This window comes from Littorina saxatilis, linkage group LG15 (assembly GCF_037325665.1).
Source record: "Littorina saxatilis isolate snail1 linkage group LG15, US_GU_Lsax_2.0, whole genome shotgun sequence".
Taxonomy (NCBI): domain Eukaryota; kingdom Metazoa; phylum Mollusca; class Gastropoda; order Littorinimorpha; family Littorinidae; genus Littorina; species Littorina saxatilis.
In genome coordinates this window covers 8,620,685-8,644,203 of record NC_090259.1, presented here as the reverse complement: position 1 = coordinate 8,644,203, position 23,519 = coordinate 8,620,685, and the positions used below count along the sequence as shown (strand labels likewise).

Genomic DNA, 23,519 nt, shown 5'->3' with positions numbered 1-23,519 from the left:
AGAGAGACTAAGAAAGAGAGAGAGAGAGTCTAAGAAAGAGAGTGAGAGACTAAGAAAGAGAGAGAGAGACTAAGAAAGAGAGAGAGGGAGACTAAGAAAGAGAGAGAGAGAGAGACTAAAGAGAGAGAGACTAAGAAAGAGAGAGAGAGACTAAGAAAGAGAGAGAGACTAAGAAAGAGAGAGAGAGACTAAGAAAGAGAGAGAGACTAAGAAAGAGAGAGAGAGAGACTAAGAAAGAGAGAGAGAGAGATACTAAGAAAGAGAGAGAGAGACTAAGAAAGATAGAGAGAGAGAGACAAATAAAGAGAGAGAGAGACAAATAAAGAGAGAGAGAGACTAAGAAAGAGAGAGAGAGAGAGACTAAGAAAGAGAGAGAGACTAAGAAAGAGAGAGAGAGAGACTAAGAAAGAGAGAGAGAGAGACTAAGAAAAAAAGAGAGAGAGACTAAGAAAGAGAGAGAGGGAGACTAAGAAAGAGAGAGAGACTAAGAAAGAGAGAGAGAGAGAGACAAAGAAAGAGAGAGAGAGAGACTAAGAAAGAGAGAGAGAGACTAAGAAAGAGAGAGAGAGAGACTAAGAAAGAGAGAGAGAGAGAGACTAAGAAAGAGAGAGAGAGAGACTAAGAAAGAGAGAGAGAGAGAGACTAAGAAAGAGAGAGAGAGAGACTAAAAAAGAGAGAGAGAGACTAAGAAAGAGAGAGAGAGGCTAAGAGAGAGAAAGAGAGACTAAGAAAGAGAGAGAGACTAAGAGAGAGAGAGAGAGACTAAGAAAGAGAGAGAGAGACTAAGAGAGAGAGAGAGACTAAGAAAGAGAGAGAGAGCCTGAGAGAGACTAAAAAAGAGAGAGAGACTAAGAAAGAGAGAGAGAGAGACTAAGAGAGAGAAAGAGAGACTGAGAAAGAGAGAGAGACTAAGAGAGAGAGAGAGAGAGACTAAGAAAGAGAGAGAGAGACTAAGAAAGAGAGAGAGAGACTAAGAAAGAGAGAGAGACTAAGAAAGAGAGAGAGAGAGACTAAGAAAGAGAGAGAGAGAGAGACTAAGAAAGAGAGAGAGAGAGACTAAGAAAGAGAGAGAGAGAGAGAGAGACTAAGAAAGAGAGAGAGAGAGACTAAGAAAGAGAGAGAGAGAGAGACTAAGAAAGAGCTAGAGAGAGAGAGACTAAGAAAGAGAGAGAGAGACTAAGAAAGAGAGAGAGAGACTAAGAAAGAGAGAGAGAGAGACTAAAAAAGAGAGAGAGAGACTAAGAAAGAGAGAGAGAGAGACTAAGAAAGAGAGAGAGAAAGAGAGACTAAGAGAGAGAGAGAGAGACTAAGAAAGAGAGAGAGAGAGACTAAGAGAGAGAGAGAGAGAGAGACTAAGAAAGAGAGAGAGACAGACTAAAAAAGAGAGAGAGAGAGACTAAGAAAGAGAGAGAGAGACTAAGAAAGAGAGAGAGCGAGAGACTAAGAAAAAGAGAGAGAGAGACTAAGAAAGAGAGAGAGAGACTAAGAAAGAGAGAGAGAGAGACTAAGAAAGAGAGACAGAGAGAGAGACTAAGAGAGAGAGAGACAGAGAGAGAGACTAAGAGAGAGAGACAGAGAGAGAGAGACAGAGAGAGAAACAGACAGAGAGAGAGACAGACAGAGAGAGACAGAGACAGACAGTCAGATAGACAGACAGTCAGATAGACGGATAGACAGACAGACAGACAGACAGAGCAACTGACAACAGACATACAGACAGAGACTGAGATACGGACAGACAAACAGAGAGACAGACAGTCTCTTGGAGACAAACAGGCAGACAGACACTGTTCCGCCGCTTTGGTAATTATGGGTGTAGCAGAACCCGCGCCGTCGGCAGAGGGATAGTTACAATCACTACTACTCTTTAAAAGTATGGGTATGTGTGAACCCGCGCCATCGGTAGTGTTTATGTAAATTATCATAATCAATTAATTCTGATGTTTTGTCATGTACACACTAAAACTTTGCAGACAGAGAGCAAATTAGGTGTGTGAGAGATACTTAAAATTTCAAAACGATACCTTTAATGGTTCCCGAGTTACAATGATTTTAGTGTGTCTCTGGGTACAGGTGAACCCAGGAAGCACGGCAAAGGTTAAAAGCCAGACTCTTGTATTGATAAGATAGGATGCCGGATTAGCGAGTAAAACGCCTTCATTCTTGTTTAAAAACCAGACTTTTGTATAGATATGATAGAGTGTGGGATTAGTGAGTTCTACGACCGACAACCGTCAATCCGGAAGATATGATAGTCTAATTAAAACTACAAGACATAAAAATAAAAATAAAAACAATAACGTGACAAAAATTGTACGCGACATTTAAATCTTTCGTGAACGATCAGCGTATGCCGGAGATAATATTCTACTTGTCAGTGTTCCTTACTTTAATTTGACTTGTGACGATTGGGACATCGCTGTACACAACTACTGTCTCTTGTACAGAAGAACCTCCCAGTAGAGCGAACTCGTCAAAGAACGACACCTCCCGTTTTGCGACCGATTTTCGGGGCGGATGCCTCTGACGCATTTGAGCTCCGAATGGCGACATCTCCCGTTTTCCGACTACCGACTTACCCAAGACAGCATGAGTGGCATAGTGGTTATAGCGCTTGCCTTTCACCCTGGCGGGCGGGGATCGACCCCCACTCGCACACACACACACACACACACACACACACACACACCACACACACCACACACACACACACACACACCACACACACACACACACACACACACACACACACACACACACACACACACACACACACACACACACACACCTATGAGTTGAGATTTCCAACATCTCGCTCCCCTACGATCAAATAGGGGTACGGGAAAACCTTTACCTTTACCGACTCGTATTTGTATTCAACAGGTGACTGCCTGTTTTTCCACTGCAACCTGCTTCACTGCAGCGACTCCAACCTGTCTGAGACCAAGCGGTGGGTTCTGATCCCCGCCTACAACAAGGCCTCTAACAACCCCACCAAGATTCACCACCACCCCTGCTACACCCCGCTACACAAGGTGTGTATGGCTGCACAGTAGAGCCACACGTGTTCTGTTAAATAAGTGAATAAACGAAATACAGGTGCAATGCCTTTGGCACAGTCGTGAACCCCCCCAGCAAAGGACACATCGGCAATCTGTCTCTCTGTCTCTCTCTCTGTCTCTGTCTCTGTCTCTATATTTACAAAGCACTACGATTTCGCACTGATTCTCTGGAAAATGCACAGTTGCAAGATGCAGGTCCATAATATTGCTTTTCCTGCTTATTTTAAACATTGTTCGCTTGTATTATGTGTCACCAGTCTTGTTATGGGCCGGAGGCCTAACAAATAAAATTTCCGACTCCGACTCCGACTCCGACTCTGTCTCTGTCTCTGTCTGTCTGTGTGTGTGTGTCTGTCTGTCTGTCTGTCTGTCTGTCTGTCTGTCTGTCTCTGTCTCTTTCTCTCTTTCTCTCTTTCTCTCTCTCTCTCTCACACACACACACACACACACACACACACACACACACACACACACAATTTCTCCCCCCTCTAGATCTCTATCCCCTCCCCCCACCCCCCCCCACAAGGTACATATCATTAGATGGAAAGTGAATAGTAAATATTCGACTAGTGTGGGGAAGGGACTGCAGTTGGAGCTTCTTGCAGTGGGAGATCAGAGGCGAAGACCTCGTAGAAAGGATCCAGAGCTCTATCACAGATATGTTCCTACCTCCAATTGGACGCCTGTCAAAATTAAAAAGCCTGTCTGCTTCCTGTGTAGGATCGTAAGTGGAAGACAGTGTTCATGAGTCTATTGGAATGATTGGAATTGAATTAAACGACTTTTTTTAAACGATTTATAGAGGTAAACAGCAAGTCTCCTTCTTCTTCTTTTTCCTTTTGTTGAACTAAATGTTGCCTTCTATCAAGCAATCCTCGATGCAATTGTAGTAGGTGCTAGTAATCTAGCTGTGTGACAATATGAATATTTCCAAGCTTTATTTAAACCAAATGAGCCTTTCGACGGGCGCAATGGCTTGGTGGTAAGACGTCGGCCTCCAAAGCGGAGGGTCGTGGGTTCGAATCCCGGCCGCGCCTGGTGGGTTAAGGTGGAGATTTTTCAGATCTCCCAGGTCAACTTATGTGCAGACCTGCTAGTGCCTTATCCCCCTTCGTGTGTACACGCAAGCACAAGACCGGAAAAGATTCTGTAATCTATGTCAGAGTTCGGTGGGTTATAGAAACACAAAAATATCCAGCATGCTTCCTCCGAAAGTTGCGTATGGCTGCCTAAATGGCTGGTTAAAAACGGTCACTGATACACATTAAAATGTACATGGGAGTTTCAGCCCACGAACGCAGGAGAAGATAAAATGAGCCTTTCGCGTGTGTCGCTGTGTTTTTCTACCAGGTGCCTGACTCGGCCATCAGGGATTGCCGAAACTACACGGACCTCAGCGGCAAGGAGTTCTTGGACCCCAAGACGGACAAGACCACTGACGTCACCGCCAACAAATCACCGGCCTAAATGACCGTACCACCATTGGTACAGATTGGACTTACATTTACGCAGAATTTATATTTTGCCATTTTCCTTTCATATGACATTGTTTTCATTTTTATTGAGGATGAAATTCGCTTGTCAATTTCAATGCTTGTTATTATTCCAGGTGCAGGGAGATTGGTTCCGCATAACTCTCTTTTACTGTTTTTCTTCATGTATACATTTTGAGCACTTACGTCCCTTTGTTTTCTGACTTGAGTCATAGCATCGCTTAGTGTTGAGGCTCAGTCGAACCATACGAATTATTATCGGTAAATAAAATGGCTAATATAAAGTAAATCACGTGTGTGTGTGTGGGTGTGTATGTGTGTGTGGGTGTGTGGGTGTGGCGTGTGTGGGTGTGGCGTGTGTGTTGGTGGGTGGGTGTGGCGTGTGTGTTGGTGTGTGTGTGTGTGTGTGTGTGTGTGTGTGTGTGTGTGTGTGTGAAGAAGACAAAATCCCGAGAAGGATTCAGATTAAATACATTTTTGTAATCACTTCCATAAATATGACATCCAACACATGGGAAGTACTATTGGAATATGTCGTTTATTCAGAAGATAGGTGCAGGCAAAATAAAGACAAGAACAAACAAACAACAAAAAACAACAACAACCAACAACCACACACACACACACACACACACACACACACACACACACACACACTCACACACCCTCACTCCTCGGACGTTTGACTAATACATGTAGAAGTGTCCCAACTCTCAAAGACCAAACATAACACAGTACATGTACTACCATACACAATTCAACAATTCTGAGAACACCCAAGCCTATTCCGCAACATTTTAAGTCCTAGATTTTTTACAGATGTTTTATTGTTCATTTTTCCCCTTTGTGATTGGGATAATGCCCAACCTCGACGCATGCTCTGAATAACATTGAACGGCTTAATTAGACGAAATGTTCTGCAATGATAATGGCGTATAAGACAATCACGTGCACAAGCTTTGATATCCTTTTGAGCGTCTGAAACAAGGTCGGGATGATACACAGAACCCTATTTTCACCGTGTTTTGTCCAAGGTCGTATTCGATATCAGCGCAATGTTAGTATGAGTTATTTCTAATATGCTGACTGTTAGCAAATGATAACAGGCATGTCGAGAAAAAAGATATCAAGCATGAGCCTTTTAGGCGAATGCTGATATCGTTTGTGAGACATGACTGTTATCATTTGCTAACAGTGAGCATATTAGAAATAACGGTTTTATTACTGTTTAATTCGACCAAAACAAATTTTGAAGCGACCCCGCGAATTAGACAGAACAGCCGCAATGGGAACTTGAGCGCTCCTACCTGATTATGCCTGTCAGTCAAAGAATTCTCGTGACATGGGTCAGCCAATCAGAGTAATACTCCTGACGTGATGAATATTCACAGATCAAATGCGTTTGACACACAACAATCTCACAAGATAAACCATGTTGAACATGCGTTTCGGTTGCTTCGCTTTTTCTTGTTGAATAGAGAGCGACAGATTTAGAACCGACTCCAGACGGATGGGAAATGACGTAAAGATACATTTGACGTAACGCGAGTGACGCAATTTCACTTGATTTTCCGAACTTAGGTAATTTAGATTTCAAGTGAGCGGGTCACCATTTCACACTCAGGGGATGGGCGGTACCTTGCTGTTCCGTAAAGCACCCACCGACAAAACTCGCTTTTTGGTTTTTTTGTTTTTTGTTTAGATAAAGAGAGTATTATCTGACAGCATTTGAAGTGTCATTCTGTAGAATAAATCACGCTGATATTGTTGATTTAAATGTTTACTTTGTCTTGTCAATTTTTAGCTTGATAAACAAAAAGGGTCCCTGCCTGAACGTTATAACATTTAACAGGTCACCTACCCAACAAACATTATGCATGCGTATCGCATGCGTATCGCATGCGTGAAAGCGTGCGTATCGCATGCGTGAAACGCATGCGATACGCATACGATTCTGTAACTTTTGTTTCGTGCGATACGCATGCGTTTTTTGCTCGGATATCGAGCGTGACACGCACCTCTAACGCAGGTCTACCGCATGCGTATCGCATGCGTATTCCATTCGTATTCCGGATTGTTTATGCTCTTTATAAAGCAGGTTTTTAGCTGCTCATATTTTCAGTCACTCTGACAACAACACTCACTCAAACCATGCAAGCAGAAACTCAAAAACAAATTGTTTCATCAAAATATTATGTTATTCAACAATTTTTATAAACATTCACAATCTTAGTGAAAATGCGTAATTAAATTTAGATACACTTACTGGGGCGGGGATGTAGCTCAGTCGGTAGCGCGCTGGATTTGTATCCAGTTGGCCGCTGTCAGCGTGAGTTCGTCCCCACGTTCGGCGAGAGATTTTTTTGTCAGAGTCAACTTTGTGTGCAGACTCTCCTCGGTGTCCGAACACCCCCGTGTGTACACGCAAGCACAAGACCAAGTGCGCACGAAAACGATCCTGTAATCCATGTCAGAGTTCGGTGTGTTATAGAAACACGAAAATACCCAGCATGTTTCCTCCTAAATGGCGGGGTAAAAAACGGTCATACACGTAAAATTCCACTCGTGCAAAAAACACGAGTGTACGTAGCAGTTTCAGCCCACGAACGCAGAAGAAGAAGAAGAAGATACACTTACTTAGTTACAACTAAAATTATGAATCATATTCTACCTAGGCTTTACATTTTGAATTTGATGGCATTTTGACACATTTAACATTTTTGATTAGGACAAATATAATAAGAAACCCTTTGCGTATTAAAGAAATAGTCACATTTGTTTTAAAATACAAAACCATGTAATGCTGATCAATTAGTGATTTTGTTTGTTGGTTCATGGGCTGAAACTCCCACGGCTTTTACGTGTATGACCGTTTTTACCCCGCCATTTAGGCAGCCATACGCCGCTTTCGGAGGAAGCATGCTGGGTATTTTCGTGTTTCTATAACCCACCGAACTCTGACATGGATTACAGGATCTTTTTCGTGCGCACTTGGTCTTGTGCTTGCGTGTACACACGGGGGTGTTCGGACACCGAGGAGAGTCTGCACACAAAGGTAACTCTGAGAAATAAACCTCTCGCCGAACGTGTGGACGAACTCACGCTGACAGCGGCCAACTGGATACAAATCCAGCGCGCTACCGACTGAGCTACATTCCCGCCCCATCAATTAGTGATAATTATCAACACTCAAAATACAATTTGTATTCACAATGCTGCGACTTTTCGGCTATCTCTGAATATATATGCAGCGAAAGGCAATGTGTTTAGTAAGGACTCCCAGTGCCGTGCTGACGTCCTCGGTGATCCATCACCAGGCATAAACAAGTGATGCGCCTTCCCTTCCTTCAAAAGATGAGACTCGATCTGCTTGGCTGCATTTGCTACCTCTCCTCTGCAGCCCAGGTCCAACAGAGTTTCCCTGAAACTAACAACAATTTATCAAATCATTAGTTAGTGTACATAGTCTGAAGCCACCTGAACACACGACAGCCATTTTCCTTCAGTTCTCCACTTATTTATACTATAGGTACATGTTTTTAATTTATTTACACTCATCCTCATGGTACTGAAAAAGTGCCATGAAAGGCAGAAAATAAGAAATAGAAAGTCAAACAGAATGAGGCAGAGCGATGTTAAGATATCAAATAACCAAAGGGAAGTAATCGCTCAATGCATACGACATGTGTAATAGAGTAAGCGAGAGTTGTACGGAACCTTTTCTCCTGGCACCTGAGAGAATAACAAGCATTGAAATGAACAAGCGACTTTCATCCTCAAACAAGAAGGGCAAAGCCCATACGACTCACATGCTTGACCTTGACCTTTACATGACCTTGACCTTCAGAGTCAAGGTCAAATAACTAAACCTAGCAATGACATCATACACTAAGAACTCCTTTACACATTTTTCCTACCAAAATACATGTGACCTTGACCCAAGGTCAAGGTCATCCAAGGTCATGCAACACAAAGCTGTTAATTCAAGACATAGGAAGTACAATGGTGCTTATTGGCTCTTTCTACCATGAGATATGGTCACTTTTAGTGGTTCACTACCTTATTTTGGTCACATTTCATAAGGGTCAAAGTGACCTTAACCTTGATCATATGTGACCAAATGTGTCTCATGATGAAAGCATAACATGTGCCCCACATAATTTTTAAGTTTGAAACAGTTATCTTCCATAGTTCAGGGTCAAGGTCACTTCAAAATATGTATACAATCCAACTTTGAAGAGCTCCTGTGACCTTGACCTTGAAGCAAGGTAAACCAAACTGGAATCAAAAGATGGGGCTTACTTTGCCCTATATATCATATATAGGTGAGGTATTCAATCTCAAAAACTTCAGAGAAAATGGGAAAAATGTGAAAAATAGCTGTTTTTTTAGACAACATTTATGGCCCCTGCGACCTTGACCTTGAAGCAAGGTCAAGATGCTATGTATGTTTTTTGGGGCCTAGTCATCATACACCATCTTGCCAAATTTGGTACTGTTAGACTGAATAGTGTCCAAGAAATATCCAACGTTAAAGTTTTCCGGACGGACGGACGGACGGACGGACGGACGACTCGGGTGAGTACATAGACTCACTTTTGCTTCGCATGTGAGTCAAAAAGGATGATCACCGCAAGCTCATATGCTCATCATTCTCCAAGGCACTCGAACTAACACCTACGTACACAGTCATATACAAGAACCAGCTTTTATTCTCGACTGGACTTAGTCCTTAGATCAAGACTGGTTTTAAACAGAACAAATTCAATGTTCATTTCAATGCTTGTTATTCTCTCAGGTGCCAGGAGAAAAGGTTCCGTACAACTCTCGCTTACTCTATTACACATGTCGTATGCATTGAGCGATTACTTCCCTTTGGTTATTTGATAAGAAATAGAAAATAAGGAGCTCAATATTAGCTGATTCTTCAAAGCTTCCTTCACATACAAAGTAACACACACATGAATACAAACACAAAGCCTGTATTACAACATAAGATAAAAATCAGGGACACATAATTCAGAAAACTTCCATAACACAAACATTTAAACCAGGAATGATGACACAAAGTGCTTTCCAAGAGTGTTATTTGTGACTGATCATGCCAAAACATCTTGACAGTACAGGAAAATACTGTGAAACTTATCTTACAGGCAGCTAATTGTACAGTGGAACCTTGTATTGAAGAAACTAGCTTTCCACGTTTTCAGTTCACAATGTAATTATGTCTGAAAACAATTCCATTTAAAGATGGTTTCTCTCATAGGACGTGATCTGCTTTCAGTATATTTTTGTGTTAATAGTCAAGATCTTTTGAAAGGTAGGTTCCATTGTACCCACAAACGAAACAAGTGTAAAACACAAACACTCACCAGTAATATTATTTGAGATTGATTTGTGAAACTCTACAGCAAGGGAACACATGGAACGTATGTGGCTGCCAGGGCTCTGAGTCTGACTTTCCTTGTTTCAGTGTCTCTCATTTGTGTTGACAGCATCGATTAGCAGCACCTTGATAAGCTACACAAAAGAAAAGAACATTGTCAATAAATAATATCCTTTTACATCAGTTGGTCTTTTTTACATGTAAATTCACGGATAAATCTAAAGTGCATTTCAGAGCCGTGTTCATCCCAGACACAGAGGACAATCAGCCAGTTAAACCTGCATGAATTCAAAATATATGTGGGTCAATAATTATGTTATGGCCAGAAAACAATGTTGGGGTACTACTTGTCTCCGAAAACCCCTGAAAACCCCATCTAGACTAACTAAATCTATCTTCAAAGTGAAGTATTGGACATGCCTGTAAAAAGTAAGCCTGATTCGTGCTACGTCATGCACCCTTATATTTGTGTTGAGAGCCGGATTATCGACGAAATCGATGCAACAATTTCAATGCAAGGGAGCAAGGTAACTATTGTTACTTGAAAGCACAAGTACTGATGACGTCATGTGATTAGTGCTTTCGCTCCTTCGTAAATCCTCGCACAAACACGAAAATAAAGCCATGAACTGTGAAAGTTGCAAATATAAGTCATGATTGCAAACATTATGTAACAAAACACGATCTAAGGACAAATGTTCTTATTTCTGATGAGGTTTTCGGGGGTTTTCGGAGAGAAGTAGTACCGCAATTTTGTATCTACAGAAATTCCATGGGGTCAAAACTATGGACATTGAACATGCAGGCCTGGAGTCTGCATACCTGACCTATTATGACGGAGGCTGAAAATACTGTCAGACTCAGAGCACAGTTTAGGTTCATAAAACAACAAAAAAAGGCATCCAATATTTGAAATGCCAAAGCTTTTTGTCGAATAACATTGGTGCACATGCAACCACAACACTAACCAGGAATCAAGATAATATTTACAGTCAAGATTGAAAATCTTCTTAGGCCTGTAACTCTCAAGTCTGACTATCCTGCTGAAAGCCTGAATAGCTGAGAAAAACAAAACAAAATCAAACATACCATAAGTGAAAGCCGCAGTCAACCCTTTTGCGGAACAGAAACAGAAAAGATCTCTCCACAGGGAAACATCATCAGGATGGTTGGCCATAACGTGTGTACTGCAATCATAAACAGACACACTGTTACTCATTTAAAATCATAACTACTTACTTAGATACAGATACCTACAGACATCACCATTAAACACAGTCACATGCGTGCGCAAGTCAAAGGATTAGCCTGTGGTTTAAGCATGACATAGAGACTTCTGAGCTCTACATGTTCAGTCCAAAAACACAGGTACTGAAGTAGGGACAACTGCATAAGAAAATGAAACCAAAGAGAAAAAAGCAAGCAAAAGCATTACTTACCTGTTCACAACAACGCATTGGTATGACCAGGTTAGCAGATAAACACAGCACTGGACCATTGTAAATGCAGGACTTGAAGTTCAATGGGTCCACTGAAAAAGAGATTGTGCACTTTGAAAAATCATAAACCTGGTATACTGGTAACCTTCGTGATAACAATCCTCTCCCTGCATGAATTCAGTTAAATTGAGTTTAAATTGTCCTAACTAACATTTCTGATATGGAGTTTATCAATCACAGTCATTTTGAGTCAGAACTTCAACCCTGAAAATTACTGACTACAAAGACATTCATTGATTCAAATTTCAGCAAAATATATCATATTTTGGCTTGTATGTCATGTAACTCTGAAAAGTGAAAGCATAAATTACTGAAGTTTCATTCACACACACACACACACACACACACACACACACACACACACACACACACACACACACACACACACACACACACACACACACCCACAGTGACACATACACAGAAACACACACAAAAACATTCATCATCAAAGGAAGCCTTAATCATACCTTTGCAGAACAGAAACAGCCAAGATCAATTCCCAATAGGAAACATGGTCCGAATGGTCAGCCGCTGTGTACTGGAAACATAAGTGGCCACACTGTTACTTATTTTATATGTAACTCAGAATTACTCAGATAATTCCACAACTTACTAACATCACATGAAACACACACACAAGCCACATTATGAGTCTGTATGTTTAAAGCATGGAATAGATTATAGAGGCAACAAAAAACCTAAGTACACATATACCTATATATATATATATGCCGTTCTTCAGAAGTGTTCAAATTAGAACATAAAACCCCCAAAACCATCAGATACACACATTTTTACACAAAAAAGTAACAGAAAGCCAGAGTGATCTTTGAAATTTAAACTGCACACACAGCACAAAACACATACACTGTGTACATGAATAATAAAGAGGCAACAGTGAGGTCCAAAAACACTACATAAGTGCATGTACAATGCATACGTGCAATTGCAAATCAAACAATTTTAAGAACTAAAATTTGTTCCTCCCCAAGATTGCAAACAAAGTCAGTCATTCATTCGAGAAAACATACGCATATCACATGCAGGCCTTATTCATTTTTGACACACCTGATGGTTCATTGCAAGAGCTTTCATCCAAACTAGGGTTTTTTGTCATTTTGCAAACGGGCCAAACCAAATGGTCGACTGTTGACAGATTATATTGTAACACTCAATGATTCATAGTATAAATTTCCCCACCCACAAAATCCCATGTCTTTTAAACACACATAAGAACAGATAGAAACTACAATATTTGTGATCAGATGTACCTTGATAGTCGGTTTGCTCAAAATTCGTCTGGTCGCTAGTGTAAACGTTGCTGGCAAACGAACATACACATCAGCAGCAACGAAAAGTAACCCGCACCAACTGCAGCTCGATCGTTGGATTGGAAACAAAAAATAAAATAATGCATTAACTATTTGATTTATCCTTTAAGTGACATAATTTCATCTTAAATTAATGTAAGAATAAATTTAACCACTTGTTCTTACACGAAAACAACTAAACTAGACTATTATTATCTTCCAAAAAGGGCTGACGAGTTCATAACTCAGGCATGACGTCAAACGCAAATAGAGCTCGCCAAAAGTAATGACGTCAAATCTTGGACCTAATATGGAGGTCCAAGGTCAAATGCAAATAGCATGCGTATCGCATGCGAGACGAGTTACAAAATCGTATGCGTATCGCATGCGTTTTCACGCATGAAAGCATGTCGCATTCACGTATGCGATACGCACTCGACTCGAGTGCAGAAATCCGTGTTCGATTTTGTGCATGCGTGACGCGCTCGATTCGAGTGCAGAAATCCGTGCCGAGTGTTTTACGCATGCGATCCGAGGGTGCAATGTTTGCTGGGTAGATTCCGTCCTGATTGGTCAAAAATCCATATGGGGCACTGAATTGGTAATAACAGCATTTATTTAACGTGACCGATATATATAACCGTAATTTTCACTATCACTCTGTGGTCGTTTACCCGTTTGTGTGACTTCCTTGCAAGAATGGCGTCTGCAAAAGGTAATTCTGCTGAGGTTTTATACTATTTTCTGTCAGCTTTGCTTTTCTAAGTGCTATGTGAAGAGAAAGAGAAACACCGACGACGCATGACGGATGTCTACAGCTATAGACTTTGCCTCCAAACGGATTGTCTACAGGTACAGATTTTGCCCCCAAACGGATGTCTGCCGGTATAGATTATAGATTTTACCCCCAAAACGGATGTCTGCTGGTATAGATTATATATTTTGCCCCAAAACGGATGTCTGCCGGTATAGATTATAGATTTTGCCCCCAAACGGATGTCTGCCGGTATAGATTATAGATTTTGCCCCCAAACGGATGTCTGGCGGTATAGATTATAGGTTTTGCCCCCAAAACGGGTGTCTGCCGGTATAGATTATAGATTTTGCCCCCAAAACGGGTGTCTGCCGGTATAGATTATAGATTTTGCCCCCAAACGGATGTCTGCCGGTATAGATTATAGATTTTACCCCCAAAACGGATGTCTGCTGGTATAGATTATATATTTTGCCCCAAAACGGATGTCTGCCGGTATAGATTATATATTTTGCCCCAAAACGGGTGTCTGCCGGTATAGATTATAGATTTTGCCCCCAAAACGGATGTCTGCCGGTATAGATTTTGCCCCCAAATAGTAAATGTGTTCAACAAGACGAACAGAGACGATTAGAAAGGCAGACATAATCTGCAACAAGCCAACATGCAAGCGGTCGGCCAGACAAACAGTTACTTTCTCGCTCTAATTTAAAGCAGCGAGGCTTTCATAACAAGGAAAACATTACTATTATGCACAGAAAGACACCAGACTGTTGGTTTTGCTGATACGTGGACGGATGCTCATATCCAACTGAAAGAACCTGTAGTGGTTGATCTGGGCATTCACACTGAGAGGAAAATATTTCTCTACAGTTACTTATTTGTCTTGGTGCAGCACACACAAACACACGCATATATACACACGCGCACACGCACTGCAAGCACACACACACACACACACTAACGCACACACACACAAAGATGCACACACACACTGTGACACACAAACACACATACACACAAGCACACACACAAACACACACGCACACGCACACACACACACACACACACACACACGCACGCACACACACACAGACCACACACAAACACATACACACACCACACACACACACTTCAGCTTATAAAACCATCAACAGCACAATAGTACAGAGTTTACACTTTATATTTCAGCTACACATGTTTATGACATCATTATCAAGATATATGACAAATTATCATGCACATGACTGTATGCAAGATCATTGTGCAAGTCGTCAAAATGATTATGCAAATTTATGCGCGCGCTTTGTCCGCTGTGATGTCAGTGGTCTTGTCGGTGGTTGGGTCCATGAAGTCTTTGCCACTCAGGTCCGTGTAGTTCCGGCACTCGCGTATTGCACAGTCAGGCACCTACAAAATCCAGAAAATAACTAGTTATTTGATTGATTGATAGGTGGATCAGTCAGTCCGCAACTCACTAAACTCAGTTCATCATTGATACTGACACTGATTTTACTATTTTTTAAGTTCATAAAACAATGGCATGCTAATTTCATGAACTTTTCTAGAATTTTTATGAAATCTGTAATATTCCCGAGTAAAACAGGAATTTTACAAATTTACTGACGTTTTCAGGGATTTTGTAAATTTCCTAGTTTTGAGAATTTACCGTAACATCTACATACCTTGTCCAGCTTAGTGTAGCAAGGGTGATGGTGTTTCTTCACCGGGTTGTTATTAATTGATTATTACAAATCTTTGGGTGGGGATTACATTGCGTGAAAGAGACACCAAAGCAATAAGAACAACTAAAGCCAACCATAAGAGGACAATGTTGAGATATGCGAAATAAATCGATTTCTCTGGAGCGTAGCAATGAAGACATGCTTGCACAAGTTCAACACAGCGTAGCAGTAGAATATCTTTGGTTCAACCCTTTCCTAATCCGTGCAGTTTGACAGTCACAAAAAGGCTTTGGAAAGTGCGTTGTATAGCAGCGGGCAAAATAGTTTCATTGATTCTTACAAATCCGAAGAGTGGAGTTGACATTGCGTGAAGTAATTGAACGATTTAAAAAAAATCCAGCTACTATGCTTCATTTCTGTCAGTACTGTATCGCTGCCAATGTGTCAGTTATTACGTGTCAGTTATTACAAAATTGCATATAAGACATAAGCTAACATAGCCTTTTCTTGGCCCCGGGGGATAAGAGGTGAATAGAACTGACATGTTATGATCCAGGCAACACTCACACTATGGAGCGTACCCAGCTACTACACACTGTTATCGCCTTTCACTTCTCTCTTCGTGTGTCCAGGGGCAGCACAGACCCCCCGCGGGTTAGGGGGAAGAATTTACCCGATCATGTGCTCCCCAGCATGTCGTAAGAGGCGACTAACGGATTCTGTTTCTCCTTTTACCCTTGTTAAGTGTTTCTTGTATAGAATATAGTCAATGTTTGTAAAGATTTTAGTCAAGCAGTATGTAAGAAATGTTAAGTCCTTTGTACTGGAAACTTGCGTTCTCCCAGTAAGGTAATATATTGTATTACGTTGCAAGCCCCTGGAGCAATTTTTTGATTAGTGCTTTTGTGAACAAGAAACAATTGACAAGTGGCTCTATCCCATCCCCCCCCCCCCTTTCCCCGTCGCGATATAACCTTCGTGGTTGAAAACGACGTTAAACACCAAATAAAGAAAGAAAAGGGCAGCACAGAGACTACAAAGTGACTTGATGGAACGCAGTGTCGAGTCATAGCACAGAGACAACAGACTGACTTGATGGAACGCAGTGTCGAGTCATAGCACAGAGACTACAGACTGACTTGATGGAACGCAGTGTCGAGTCATAGCACAGAGACTACAGAGTGACTTGATGGAACGCAGTGTCGAGTCATAGCACAGAGACTACAGAGTGACTTGATGGAACGCAGTGTCGAGTCACAGCACAGAGACTACAGAGTGACTTGATGGAACGCAGTGTCGAGTCATAGCACAGAGACTACAGAGTGACTTGATGGAACGCAGTGTCGAGTCATAGCACAGAGACTACAGAGTGACTTGATGGAACGCAGTGTCGAGTCATAGCACAGAGACTACAGAGTGACTTGATGGAACGCAGTGTCGAGTCATAGCACAGAGACTACAGAGTGACTTGATGGAACGCAGTGTCGAGTCATAGCACAGAGACAACAGAGTGACTTAATGGAACGCAGTGTCGAGTCATAGCACAGAGACTACAGAGTGACTTGATGGAACGCAGTGTCGAGTCATAGCACAGAGACTACAGAGTGACTTGATGGAACGCAGTGTCGAGTCATAGCACAGAGACAACAGACTGACTTGATGGAACGCAGTGTCGAGTCATAGCACAGAGACTACAGAGTGACTTGATGGAACGCAGTGTCGAGTCATAGCACAGAGACTACAGACTGACTTGATGGAACGCAGTGTCGAGTCATAGCACAGAGACAACAGACTGACTTGATGGAACGCAGTGTCGAGTCACAGCACAGAGACTACAGACTGACTTGATGGAACGCAGTGTCGAGTCACAGCACAGAGACTACAGAGTGACTTGATGGAACGCAGTGTCGAGTCATAGCACAGAGACTACAGAGTGACTTGATGGAACGCAGTGTCGAGTCATAGCACAGAGACTACAGACTGACTTGATGGAACGCAGTGTCGAGTCATAGCACAGAGACTACAGAGTGACTTGATGGAACGCAGTGTCGAGTCATAGCACAGAGACTACAGACTGACTTGATGGAACGCAGTGTCGAGTCATAGCACAGAGACTACAGAGTGACTTGATGGAACGCAGTGTCGTGGCATGGCACAAGAACACAAATGCGCCTCTCTGGTTTATTGTTATTTAACAAATTGTTATCGACGTATTTTGTCTGTTGGATAGATACTCTAGGATTAAAAGTGAAAAAGAACCCATTAGGACCTATATATATAATGCTTCCCAAAAGTGGCAAATGATCAATAACAGAATCAAATTAGATATCCGGGAACAGCGAGGTGACATGCGACTCATTCCGTGGTGGACACAGGCACTCGTCACGAGGTGGGCGGGGCCTATGTCTTGGATGTCACTTGTGATGGACGGTCGTCTTTTCTTGTGGTTTATTATGGGGGCGAGTAATAGTATTAGTAGTCTTGAGAGCGCACATGCCCGGGCGCCCACTTTGATCCCGACCCGCTCGTGACGAGTGCCTGTGGGTATACGGGTCGGTGTGGAGCCGGGTGATAAGTATGGAAAGCCGTTTGGCTCATAACTATTACAGCTGTAATTTAAAATAAATACACCTGTATTTAATGATAAATACAGCTGTATTTATTTCTTAAACGTATACAATAAGTATCATTATTAATTACAGGTGTATTTTTTTTTATTAATTACAGGTGTATTTTTTTATTAAATACAGGTGTATTTATTATAAATTACAGGTGTATTTATTTTTAAATACAGGTGTATTTATTATTAAATACAGGTGTATTTATTTTTAAATACAGGTGTATTTATTATTAAATACAGGTGCATTTATTATTAAATACACCTGTATTTATTATAAAATACAGGTGTAATTAATGATAAATACACCTGTATTTAAAAATAAATACACCTGTATTTAAAAATAAATACACCTGTATTTAATAATAAATACACCTGTATTTAAAAATAAATACACCTGTATTTAAAAATAATTACACCTGTATTTAAAAATAAATACACCTGTATTTAAAATGAAATACACCTGTATTTAATAATAAATACACCTGTAATAATCAGTTATAAGTCACGTGGTTAAGCGACTTAAAAACTTGGACTGGGAATCCACATGAAAAACACTAAGCTTATACGCGTCTTCATAGCCTCGCTTTGCCGCCTTTTGACAGACTGAACAGCTCAAGATGGCGGGGGTGGCAAATGTCCCTGATGTTTTGGAAGGTTTGCGAGTGCAGTTTTAATTAACGCTGTTGCCCAGGCTCGCACAGCAGGGTAAGTTAATTGTTTTATCAGACGAATTCGGTTCTTGTGACGATCTACACCGAGTCAGTGGGGCATCCACATCCAGAAGTTGAACTTGAAGGGAGGCCTGTACGCGTTTTTGACCAAAGATGCAAAATATTGGAATTCGGTGCGAGAGACTAGCTGCTATATCGTGTTATCGGTAATCTTGAACTTTAGCGTGTTAAATTCATAGCTCTTAATTCAGAGGCATTTAAGTCTCCAAATTTGTAGAACCTGTACTTGTAATCATAACAAGTCATTTTAGATCCCTTTGAAGTTACGGAATGAACTCCGATGATGAACTGTACGAATGCATTTGACCCATCAAAGAAGGAATTATCCGTGTGACCAGACAAGGGAGACAACTCTTTCGTGTAGATGATGTCCCATGGTTGACAACGTACACCATTTTCGTCACGCTAAAGTTCAAGATTACCTTGTTATCTGTGTGTGTGTGTGTGTAATCCGTTGTAAAGTGTATATTATGATTATTTGGTGGCGGCGGCAGTGGTACGTATATAATCTCATATGGAAAGCCGTTTGGTTCATAACAAACCTTGATTGATATGGGTTAAAGCTGTGGTCTATTTATGACTTTCCGGGGCTACGAGGTTGAAAAATAGGGACAAAATCATGTACAGATTTCTGTACAGCAAACACTACCCGAAACCCCACCTATACGGCGTGTATGACCTTGAGAGCTTCAGTCAACGCTTGAATTTTGCAGTGGTAACATCTGGTTTGCTCTCGCAGAGCTGAGCATATTTGTTGTCAAGAAGGATCGAGCAGAAAAAATAAACGACTTGGCAGGGATTCGAACTCAAGGCATCGGGGCCTCGAAATGTCGGGGCCGATGTCTTAACCGCTAGGCCACTACACCAGTATTGTCAAAGATAAAAAAAATTGATAATTTTATATCATTCTACGCTTGAATTATCATTTATGCGTTGCAAAAACGTAAAAATTGACATTAAAATTTGCCTTTATTTGCAAACATGTTTTACAGAATCGCAGTACATGTTTACACCGTCATGCTACACGACATTCGCGCCATGCAAATAGCTGCGATATCTCTATTTACAACATGCAAGAAAATGACAAGAACAGTAATTGAATCTCTCCAAAGCCAGTTGAAACCAGACATCTAAGAAATAGTTATACATGTATTCACTTCTGAACAACCGGCACGGTTGGCCTAGTGGTAAGGCGTCCGCCCCGTGATCGGGAGGTCGTGGGTTCGAACCCCGGCCGGGTCATACCTAAGACTTTAAAATTGGCAATCTAGTGGTTGCTCCGCCTGGCGTCTGGCATTATGGGGTTAATGCTAGGACTGGTTGGTCCGGTGTCAGAATAATGTGACTGGGTGAGCCATGAAGCCTGTGCTGCGACTTCTGTCTTGTGTGTGGCGCACGTTATATGTCAAAGCAGCTCCGCCCTGATATGGCCCTTCGTGGTCGGCTGGGCGTTAAGCAAGCAAACAAACAAACAAACAAACAAACTTCTGAACAATGGGCGGATAGAGATATAAATCATGCTGCTTCAAGAATAACATAACATGAATTCATATCAATGTTTTTCCTTCATTTTCTCAATTGGCGCAGTAGCCTAGTGGTTAGGACATGAGACACGAAGTCGAGAGTTCGAATCTTCGCCGGGGCTTTTATTTTTTCCCCTTGATCTCTCTTGAAGATAAAATATGATCAGTCTTGAGAGAGCAAACCGGCTGTTATCCCTGAAAAATTCAAGCGTTGACTGAAGCTCTCAAGGTCATACACGCCGTATAGGTGGGGTTTCGGGTAGCGTTTGCTGTACAGAATTCTGTACATGATTGTATCCCTATTTTTCAACCTCGTAGCCCAGGAAAGTCATAAATAGACCACAGCTTTAATCTCCAGAGCTGTGTACCAGGGAAAACCATGTTATAAAGTAGACTTTTTATTAAATTTAACTTGAGACATTTAAGCTGTACAAATTAATTTCATTCACAAATACTAGTTTCATAAATATCCTTGGCCTGCAGAGATAGAATAACAAATACTTGCACATTTTGTTTGTCTTAGTGTTCAGTAAAAGTACAAAGGTTTTAAAGTAAAGCACCTTCATAACATGGAAACCGGAAGTTGTGACATGAATTTGAATACTGCTAACACTACCAAGAAAATAATATATATATATTCTATGTTGTTTTGTTGCAAGTCTGCATCATTAACAACCTGGAGTATTACTGGAAAAAAAATTATTACTAAAGAAAATATGTATACTCTCGATACTCTCCATGCACATGATTTTTGTGCAGACGAGAATTTTTGCAATTCAATAAAAGGGCGACCACTTAGTAAAGTCTTGGTTCAATTATGTTCTTTTTATGGGTTAGTTGTTAGCAACAATGTAACCGACAAACTTCAAACTGAATTTTGGTGCTTTCCTCTAACATATATTATATATTTGAAAAACATCAATGTTTACCTGTGTCAAGTTTCTTTTTTGGGAGAGTATACATTCAAGTTGCCATTTAATACATGTTTTAAGGACTGAAAATACATGTCACAAAATGGGAAACGGCCCAGGAGAATAACTTATATGTAAAGCAGCAAATGATAAGCACATGGTTTTACCCCTGAAAGCTCCAAAGATTTGGGAAAATGAATCTCGTTTGCCTTCACATATCAAACTGAACGTCAAGCAGCTCAAAAAAAGTCTCAAGAAAAGTTACGCTTTCAAAATAGCATTTCATTCTGTGTCGCAAAGCATGCTTAACATTTCTACGCTTCTACAAATGAACACAAGCATGCAATAATTCCCTCTCTTTTGAGTCCTGGTACTTGTATGCTTATTAAGAAAGCGGGATGATGTTTCCTTTATTTCAGAATTTCTTTTTTGTCTTGTTTCAGATGGAAAGTGCGGAGAAACCACCATCTCAGATTTCGTGTTTTTCATGTCTGGGAGCCGGTCCACAGTACCAGGAGGGTACCAGAGTCCTCTGACCGTGGTGTTTGTGGACACACCCGAAAAGCCACTCCCCAGAGTGTCAACTTGTGCCCTCAGAATGCAGGTGTCTGCCCCACACGTCAAGAACTGAGGCAGAAGCTGTCCCAGGCTGTTCTTGAAGGGGGTGGATTTTATTTATTGTAAAAACTTTCCTTCAATGGTGCGATTAGTTTCTGCTTGGTAGCCGTAGCTGTTGGTGTTTCTATCTGTACACACCCTGGGGGGGGGGGGGGTGTTAACGTTGAACTTTGAAATCTTAAAATTATTAAGACAAGGTGTGGGTGGTTTTTTTCTCTCCGTAAAATAAGCTTTATTTTAGGTGCCTGTACCGTACATCATTTCTTACTTGCTATTAAATGCAAGAGAGAGACTTTCGAAGATTTGATGTTTGTGTTTCGCATTATTTTTGCTTGGTAGCCGTAGGTGTTGGTGTTTCTTTCTGTACACACCCTGCGAAAAAATGTTTGTTCTGCAATTTTGAAGAGAATTCACAAATGTATTCAAACTGAATTATTTGAGGTCATGCTGCAAAGGAAAAAAAAAACATGACCCTGATTTAACCGGTTTCCTATACTCCTTTACATACCTTGTTTTTGTTTTGATTGTTTTCTTTGCTTTTTGCAGGGGGGGGGGGGGGGGGGTGTTTAACGTTGAACTTTGAAATCTTAAAATTATTAAGACAAGGTGTGTGTGGGTTTTTTCTCTCAGTAAAATAAGCTTTATTTTGGGTGCCTGTACCGTACATCATTTCTTACTTGCTATTAAATGCAAGAGAGAGACTTTCGAAGATTTGATGTTTGTGTTTTGCATTATTTAAATTGCCGTTGTGTTTCAAGAGTGTGTTCTGTTCTTATTTGTTTTTTTGCACCACTGTTTGTCATTATGTTGCCTGCTTTTCGTGTTCCGTGTAACGCTGTCCATGGAAAACATGTAAAGCATTGTATTTCTCTCGACTATTGATCAAGTAAACTAAGCACTTCACATCATATCAGGTATCAGTTACCTAATGTACAGAATAAATGGTTCAACCCCCCTACTACACGAATAACACGTTGCCAGCAAAATATCAAAAGCACTCGGACTAGCGTTACAGTGTCCCATACAAAACTTGGCAATATACACCATAAACCGGATACAAACAAATCAATTGCACGCTAACAACTTTGTTATACTGTCTCATAATGGTATACAAATTAATAAACTCAAAAGCGTTTGTAACAGTTATGATAATGTGATATTCGTGCCCTGTGTAACGATAGTCTGTTTTTATGTTTTACCAAATTAACCAAAACTGGCGTTGTCTACTGCTTTTCCTTTTATAGTTTTACACTCCTCTGTAGTGAAGGTCACTGCTCACACAAGGGCGGGGATGTAGCTCAGTCCTGTTGGCCGCTGTCAGCGCGAGTTCGTCCCCACGTTCGGCGAGAGATTTATTATTGCTCACAGTCAACTTTGTGTGCAGACTCTCCTCGGTGTCCGAACACCCCCGTGTGTACACGCAAGCACAAGACCAAGTGCGCACGAAAAAGATCCTGTAATCCATGTCAGAGTTCGGTGGGTTATAGAAACACGAAAATACCCAGCATGCTTCCTCCGAACGCGGCGTATGGCTGCCTAAATGGCGGGGTAAAAACGGTCATACACGTAAAAGCCGTGGGAGTTTCAGCCCATGAACGAACAAACGGCTCACACAATTTCAGCTTTCTTGTTTAGTTTATAAATTTCAGCCTCAATTCCTCGTCTCTGTAACCAGTATTAAATAGTGACTGTTTTGCTAACTGTTCAGCTGTCACCTGCCAAGTAGAACCGATGTATTCTTTATGATGTGATAAAATTAAAGTATTCATTCCACTTTGTGATGGATGAACTCGCAACTGCCAAGTATTACCAGTCTTATGATGGGATAAAAATTAAGTATTCATTCCATTTTGTGATAGGTTAACTCTCAACTGCCAAGTAATACCAGTCTAATGATGTGATAAAAATATTCATTCCATTGTGT

General features: G+C 41.1%; 2 protein-coding genes and 1 long non-coding RNA gene across 4 annotated transcripts in view; 2 read left to right on the top strand and 1 right to left on the bottom strand.

The window, feature by feature from the left end:
* LOC138948442 (L-proline trans-4-hydroxylase-like) overlaps window positions 1-4,844 on the top strand; it is a 37,145-nt gene extending 32,301 nt beyond the window's left edge. For both annotated transcript variants that reach the window (XM_070319980.1, XM_070319979.1), the window contains exons 8-9: window positions 2,884-3,035; window positions 4,413-4,844. In XM_070319980.1, coding sequence (XP_070176081.1) covers window positions 2,884-3,035; window positions 4,413-4,529 — 269 coding nt within the window. In that variant the 3' untranslated portion in view covers window positions 4,530-4,844. The remainder of the gene's footprint in view (window positions 1-2,883; window positions 3,036-4,412) is intronic.
* Window positions 4,845-6,936: 2,092 nt separating this feature from the next.
* On the bottom strand, window positions 6,937-13,305 carry LOC138948441 (uncharacterized). Its single transcript, XR_011449995.1, has 6 exons — window positions 12,715-13,305; window positions 11,911-11,981; window positions 11,381-11,472; window positions 11,031-11,128; window positions 9,928-10,075; window positions 6,937-7,982 (listed from the first exon to the last, which is right to left on the bottom strand). It is a non-coding gene; the product is annotated as an uncharacterized lncRNA (long non-coding RNA).
* Window positions 13,306-17,395: 4,090 nt separating this feature from the next.
* LOC138948440 (NXPE family member 1-like) overlaps window positions 17,396-23,519 on the top strand; it is a 44,668-nt gene continuing 38,544 nt past the window's right edge. Inside the window, exon 1 of the mRNA XM_070319977.1 lies at window positions 17,396-17,768. The gene's annotated coding sequence lies outside the window, so the exon portion shown is untranslated. The remainder of the gene's footprint in view (window positions 17,769-23,519) is intronic.